Source organism: Quercus suber, unplaced genomic scaffold, assembly GCF_002906115.3.
Source record: "Quercus suber isolate HL8 unplaced genomic scaffold, Cork oak 2.0 scaffold_191, whole genome shotgun sequence".
In the NCBI taxonomy this organism is placed as follows: domain Eukaryota; kingdom Viridiplantae; phylum Streptophyta; class Magnoliopsida; order Fagales; family Fagaceae; genus Quercus; species Quercus suber.
Window position 1 is genome coordinate 116,785 of NW_027069649.1, and position 7,680 is coordinate 124,464.

At 33.2% G+C, this 7,680-nt stretch overlaps 1 protein-coding gene across 1 annotated transcript; it reads left to right on the forward strand.

Annotated features, from left to right (window-relative positions):
- The first annotated feature begins 357 nt into the window (after positions 1 to 357).
- LOC112017990 (protein TAB2 homolog, chloroplastic) lies at positions 358 to 4,564 on the forward strand. The gene is made up of 5 exons (XM_024050496.2): positions 358 to 912; positions 1,118 to 1,187; positions 2,817 to 2,988; positions 3,296 to 3,439; positions 4,255 to 4,564. Exons 1-5 carry the CDS (start codon positions 371 to 373, stop codon positions 4,512 to 4,514), a joined length of 1,188 nt encoding a protein of 395 aa, XP_023906264.2. The 5' UTR covers positions 358 to 370; the 3' UTR covers positions 4,515 to 4,564.
- Positions 4,565 to 7,680: the final 3,116 nt, after the last annotated feature.

A 7,680-nucleotide genomic window follows, 5' to 3' on the forward strand; every position in this document is an offset into this window, starting at 1 on the left:
CTTTTAATCTTATCATCTTTTTTTTTTTATTTTTTTTTTTTTTTTTTTTGGTTGAGAAACAAAGCTTATCATCTATATATAAAAAAATGTTAATTAATTTTCTTTAAAATTTATTTAAGTGGACGCCATAAGTTGAAACTCTCTAAAAAAAAAATTAAGTGATAGATAACTTGTCAAAATCTAAAGCACTCATTTAATAATAAACAGTCTAAAATTACAAGAATTTTTTAATTACCTTAAAATATCTCTATTACAACAAGACTAATATATAATGGGCCTGGCCTATATCAAGCACGTTATCAAGCTCGGCCCATTATCTCCAACGGATATATGTGGCGGAAAACAGAACTACCTACCTGCCTTTCCTTTTATGTCTCACGCTCTCTTATCAGTTCCATACACTACTCCAATGGCTAGTCTAAGCTTCAACACCACGAGAATCAGAACCCCAACACTTCAATCTCACAAACCCATCTCCAAATTCACCTCTCTCACAAAACCCATCAAAGTTTCATTCACTTTCCTCACAAAACCTTCGAGAAGAAACCAACAAAAACTCCATCCTATCAGGTCTAGTTCTGTGTCAGAAAGCTCAGTTTTTGCACCAAAAGAAGTGGAATTTGATGATGACGATGATGAAGAGGACGACCCAACTGCAGAACTGAGCTATCTTGACCCGGAAACCGATCCCGGGAGCATTTCGGAGTGGGAGTTGGATTTTTGCTCTAGGCCTATACTAGATATCAGAGGGAAGAAGCTGTGGGAGCTAGTTGTATGTGACAGTTCTCTTTCACTTCAATACACAAAGTATTTTCCTAACAATGTTATCAATAGTGTTACTTTGAAGGATGCTATTGTATCAATAAGTGATGATTTGGGTGTCCCTCTACCGGAGAAAATCCGCTTCTTTAGGTGAATTTTTTTATTGTATGTATGGATTTTTGTTGTATATATATCTACACAATTATGTATGTACAAATATGTGATTTTTCAAATTGAATTATTCGATAATATGCATGAATTTTGTAGTGTGTACACATTTGTGTATGTATAAATGTTTGTGTGAGTGTGTGTTTTGATTGATGTCTTTAACAGTGGGTTGATTCTTTGTTTGAAGGTCACAGATGCAAACAATTATAACAAAAGCATGTAAGGAGCTTGGTATAAAACCTATTCCAAGTAAACGGGTGCGTATAGCCTTTCGTTATGAATTTGTTTTACTTCTCTGTTTTTATCAAATTTTAAGTTCATTTTTTTTTTCATTGAATTTGTTGTTTATTAAGTTCAAAACCAAAGTTAGGTCCATGTTGTTAAAAGCAACTAGGATGAAGATTGGATCATGAATAGAAGTCCTAACTTTGATTGAATTGGATCACATTGTGCACAATAGGCATGGAGAATAAAATAACAGTAGGAATTGTAAATATGCTAGGAGATTCATGAATTATTTCTTGAAACTATTGAGATGATACAAGTGAATACATATGTTATCAATGGGGCATATAGATTATAGAGTTTGAAACAATTCTCAAACATGATATGCTAGAAATTCTTCATGGCCATTACATGTGGGGTTCATGACAATTCCACTGATGGCCATAATATTATAAAGGAATTCTCTAGCAAGATTTAAGTCTAGATTTAATAGAAAACTCAAAATTTAATGGATAGGTGCATTGGATGGGAAATACAATGTAAAAGAGCTTGGGAAAGTATTAAATTGCGGGTACAGTTAGTGAATCATGGCATTCCGGTGTTTAGTTCAGCAAGGCTATTCCTAAGCACACTTTCATTCTTTGGCTTGCTATTCAAAATCAGTTGAGAATGCAAGATAGGATGCAAATGTATGGATACTGATGATTATTGTGCTTTATGTAACTCTGCTTCAAAAGATCACAATCAACCATTTTTCAATTGCTTTTATTCTGAAAATTTCTGGAAACTTTATGTGAGAAGTGCAACTAGCGACGGATTACAAGGGATTGGAGTTATAGTATTCAATGGATGGCTCATACTCAAAGGGAAATCTTTTCCTAGGCTTGAGACTAAGATTATATTCTTCATTGCTGTGTTTTAAATTTAAGAGGGAGGGAAGCAAATGGCTCTTTGGCCTCTTGGCACCTCCATCCTTGTGGTGGGTATACATATGGGGTTTGATCCCGGCATCTTCACTTGATGTTTAACCATGTTGCATAATGCGCAAGTTGAAGGAATTGACAAAAGTCCAAAGAGATCAACCATATCTTTGGCTCCAATGATCTTGGAAAACTTTATGTGATATCTTTAGTTTAGGTTGAAGCTTTTGATCTTTCTGCATCCTTGTTTTCCTTTTTGATTGTCGTTAGCGTCATTGGTGGATGTTCTCCTGACCTTATCCCTTTCATAATTTGCTTCTTTTCCCCTTCAAAGCCCAAATGGGTTTTGTTTGTCTATTCAAGGGTATTAGGAAATGGTAAATTTAATCACTTAACCATAATTCTTACATTCCCTCTCATGTATAGTCCCAAACTCCCCCTTAAAGTAGGCCAACACGTGGGCTTTTTAAACTTTTAAAAGGGAGATTGAGACAAGATTTGAACTTAGAACCACCTGCTCTGACACTATTATGAATTATTGAGTGGGGAAGGGTGAATTTTAATTATTTAGTGTGGGGATTCTTTGTTGCATTGTAATCTCTTTCCCAACTTTTGAGTTATACTGAGAGCTTGTTTTGCCTAGGCTATACCCTTATGTTTTTCTCTAGTTCAGTTTGCTTTTTGTAAAGTCACCTAATTACCCAAAAATTCTGTTTTTTGGTTGACTTATTATTTTTTCAGTGCCTTTCACTACTTCTATGGCTGGAAGAACGTTATGAGGCTGTATATATGCGTCATCCTGGTTTTCAAAAGGGATCTAAACCGCTTCTAGCATTAGACAACCCTTTCCCAATGGAGCTTCCTGAGAATCTGTTTGGTGAAAAATGGGCTTTTGTCCAATTGCCAATTTCAGGTACAGCACAGCACCTTTTACTTTCAATGATAATGATAGACGGGTACTACACTTATGCACTCAACCCAGACTATTTTATGAAACATTCATATCTATGCTGCATTTTAAACTGCATAATAAATTTTTTATGCTATTATACATTAGTAGCTATCAGATATTAGATACTTTTGGAAATCCAATTTTAGTATGATGCCATTTCACTAAAGTGTCGCACAAAGAAGTCTCACTCAATTCAAAAGCGGATATAATGATTTTCTTTTTCAAGGTATTTCACGAGCCTCTACTGATCTTACTTTCCCATTTTCAGCTGTTCGTGAGGAGGTCTCATCCTTGGAGACAAGATTGGTGTTTGGTGCAGGTCTAGATTTGGATTTACTGGGAATTGAAATTGATGATAAGACATTAATTCCAGGACTGGCTGTTGCGACTTCACGTGCTACACCTTTAGCAGGTATATATTCCTTTTTGCATCTTCACCTCTCATATAATTCTTAGTGATTTTATATCATGATCATTTTATTTGGTTTGTTTTACGCTTTACCAATATGTTTTTTCACATCTTTTTGAAACTACCTCTGAAAACAGCACACATTGTTTAGCATGGCAGCTATAATTTGCATTCGGGATAGTCTTAAGAAATTTGATTCCTGCATGTAATTCTTATATACAAAGTCCAAGTCATAGGAAATGCCTGGTATCGAAGTTCCTAATACTTGACTGTTAAGGTCTGGCATATCTTGCCATGGTAGGTAGCAATTATGCACAGCCTCAAATTAGTAGTGCTCAAGGAGACCTGCTAGATTAATCATTGGAACAACCAAAAAGTTAAAAGTATTTCATTCTGGGTTTGAAGTGTAATCTGATTAATTTAGGTCCCTAATTACAAGTTAATTGAAATATACTTTACATTTTTAAGATCGGTTCCAAAGCCAGATGGATAGTTTATGAGAGTGGCAAGAAGCATTATGCATTTTCTAATTCTTAACTGCTATAGGAGGATTCGTGTTGATAAGGTGCATTTGGAGTTCTAACCATAGTTACTCTTAGCCAATTTATATCAAACAAGCAAGAAATAGGATTCCTCACTTCACTACTTGCTCATCCACTTCTTTAATTTTGATTTAATGTCCATATCCAACTCTATATGGGTTGTGGAGCAATACTTTTTCAATTTGCCATCTCATTCCAAGTATGCCTTATGCACTTTTATGCTGCTTCTATGGCAAGCAAGTATCATTATAAAAACCTTGTGATGTACTCTTGCAGCTTGGATGAATGGACTGGAAGTCTGTTCAATTGAGGCTGAACTCAGTCGTGCTTCCTTGATTTTATCTGTTGGAATTTCTACTCGCTATATCTATGCTACCTACAAGAAAACTCCTGTAACAACAAATGAAGCTGAAGCTTGGGAAGCAGCTAAAAAAGCCTGTGGAGGCTTACATTTCCTTGCCATCCAAGAAGACTTAGATTCAGATGATTGTGTTGGATTTTGGCTCCTACTAGACTTGCCACCTCCACCTGTATAATTTAATTTCTTAAATAAAAGAAAATACCTTGCTAACACAATCTCTCAAAATTATATCACTTCACACATCCTCATTGCAGAAATGAACGTGATTCTACTTTTTTCTTTGTTCTATTAATTTGTTCTGTGCCAGGTTTACCATTTTGCATTTTCGTGTTAATTGACCTGGACAAAAATTAATATGATGCATTAGAGAAACAAAAAACATACAACGAAATGCAATATCTTAGATGATGGTGAAAGTGGATGTCATTTATCTATTATTTTCAAAGAATTTATTATTTGCAGTTGAGAACCATTAATCTTATAAAGAGGTCTGATTTCTTCAACATCCCCTTCCCAAAGGTTAGGAAGGTACACTAAATCAGGCTGGTAGTGCATCTCGCGGGTCATCTCGCAAATTGGTCCAGTCACAAGATGAGTTGCGAGATGCTTTCTTGCATTTGACTCTTTAGCTTCCAGCATGTGCTTGTCACATGGCTTTTCGCGAGTTGTCCACTTTTGAGCTAGTCGCGAACAAGTCGCAAAGTTCATTGTTCTTCATAATTCTTCACCAAACTCTCACACTCAACCCTTACAATAAATCCCACAAACATACAAGGAAATGATTGACTAATACAATCAAATTTGCCACGGAATTAAATCCAACAAAACATAATTAAAAATTACAACTTTACACAAAGTTTAGAAAAAAAAAAAATCAAACATTATAATATTAAGATTGTAGCCAAGGGGACTTCTCTCTCTTTATATATATATATATATATAGAGAGAGAGAGAGAGAGAGAGAGAGAGAGATCAAAGCTATAACTAAAGCTAGCTAGAGAAAATTTAATTAAATTTTAAGTGGAGTCTAATTTTGTATCATATGTCCCATTTAATTTTTTATTTTGTGGCAAGTGAATTGTTGTGTGCAAAAATCAAAGAGTCCAAATTCAACTAGATTCTAAGTTGGATTTCAATTAAAATTTAATTTTGTGTCATATATCTTATCTAATTTTTTAATTTTTATTTTTAATTGTACTCGTACATATACACAAAAGTATACACAAGTTATTTATTTATTATTATTTTTTTTAATGGGTATACACTAGTTAGTTTAAGTAATTGGTTTGTCATTGCGTTAATATCTAGAGATCGGAGAGGAGCCTTGTTATACGTCATTTTACAGCAAGAGTAGACAGCTCCCCTATCCAAGCTTAGGCTCAGGCCTTGACATGGGTAGTTGATTGAGGTAGTGTTTGGACTGTGTTTTGCATTTTACGTTTAGCCTTTTGCCTTTTTTTTTTTACCAGCGCCTCTTGCATTGCTGCATTAAGGTAAATGAACAGTGTTTTTCTTTGTAAACAGTAATTGAATTTTTTTTTTTTATTGTTTTTAGTTTTCAGTTTTAAGCAAAATAAGTAGTATCTAAATACACTATTAATGCAAAAACATAATTTGGACAATATATGTCTATATCGAAGGAGGCTCTGTGCACATGATAAGTGTACCTTAGTGTTCAGAGTTTTGTATCTCCTTGTGTGGTTGTTGAATAGAAGTTTTCTTCCCAGAAAAGAAAAAAAAAAAAAAAAAAAAAAAAAAAAAAAAAAAAAAAAAAAAGAAGTGTGTAGCCGAGGTCTTTTATTGACATAGTTATCACATAATACATCAATAGAAATGTACTCGCCAAATGTGAAAGTAGCTTGAGAGTTGGAATCGTAGACAGAATTACCAAACATCAAGAGAAATCAAGGAAAAGATAACACGTTTTTATGTCTTGTTTCTGCCACTTGCATCAACTCATTATCACTCGTAGACAACGTAGACCTAAATGACTTTGGTTAATGATTATTAAAAAAATAAAAAAGAACAGAAAAGAAAAGAAAAAGACTTTGGTTAATGATAAGACAGTTTTTTTTTAGAAGATAATGATAAGAAAGCTAAGAAGAATCAAGTTTTGAAGTGGAAGTGTTAACATTAACAGTTTTCCTTTATATTTTCTTAGAAGAATCGTTATCTTTTTCAAAAAAAAAAAAAAAAAAAGAAGAATCGTTATCACGCTTAGGAAAATAACAAGAAGCAACATGCCGGTGATTGGCCCTTTGCAAAGAAAAAACCATGCGGTGTGGAGCAAGGTGTTTCCCTTGAATTATTGAAGCTAAAGTCAAGGTTGATATTACGTAATGGATGTTATGGGAATACAAATTTTCGGTATCATATTTTGTATTTTATTTTATGTTCTATCAATCACAATTTATCATGTGTTTTTTTTTTTTTTAAATTTTAAACTTTAGCAATTTTATAAAAAAAAATTAACAAATACATAATAAATTGTAATTGGTGAAATATAAAGTGAAACACAAAAAATAATAAAAAAATTTGTATCCCTCTGCATAGTAAGCCAATATAAAATATGAATCCAATGAAGACTGTGTGGTTGATGTCAAATTAAAGGTGGGTCCTCCACCAACCAAATTACCAATTTTTCTTAGAACAATCATTATCATGCATTGGAAAAACAACAAGAAAAAAAAAGTTTTAACTTTCAGTTCAACAAATTATAAATTTTTTTTTTTAAATAGGCTAATTTTGAACTAATTTTACTTTACTCTTTCTCTTTCTTCTCAATCTAAACCGATTATCAGCGTTGAATGTTGAATAAGCTGAGAGGGCCATATTTCTAAGCCGAAGTTGACATGACATGCCAAAGTTTGCCTATGCTGATCAACAATCGTATATTTTAAATTTTTTATTAAACTCACACAACAAATCAGTAAGTTTTAACAAAATTGTGTTTTTTTTTTTAGAGAGAAGTGGACCATAAAGTTGGATTAGTGGAGTGCTTCTATATGTTTTTATATTATAAAAAATTCCACATAAGCATTTAATTTTTTTTAAAATAATTATCAATTTTAACTAAAAAAAAACATAATTAAAATTTTAAAAATACATAAATTTAGATCTAGTTTCATCTTGAACAATAACACAAACCCATATTTGAATATAAGATGAACACAAAATGCTATCTAATTTTCATTTTCTTTCCTCTCCTCTGTGCCGAAGCTCCATGGCCACCATGGCCGGAGCTTCCTCCACCTTCAATCTCTCTACCACTCAAACTAAATCTCACACACTTCGAACACTTGAGACCCAAAACCTAATTTGAGTCCATCTCTCTCTAGACC

What these genes read in the sequence shown, in the direction of transcription:
- LOC112017990 (XM_024050496.2), top strand. Translation starts at nt 371, where the DNA reads ATGTCTCACGCTCTCTTATCAGTTCCATACACTACTCCAATGGCTAGT. An exon ending in AACCTATTCCAAGTAAACGG is followed by an intron (nt 1,188 to 2,816) that starts GTGCGTATAGCC and finishes TTATTTTTTCAG; the next exon opens with TGCCTTTCACTACTTCTATG. An exon ending in TGTCCAATTGCCAATTTCAG is followed by an intron (nt 2,989 to 3,295) that starts GTACAGCACAGC and finishes TCCCATTTTCAG; the next exon opens with CTGTTCGTGAGGAGGTCTCA.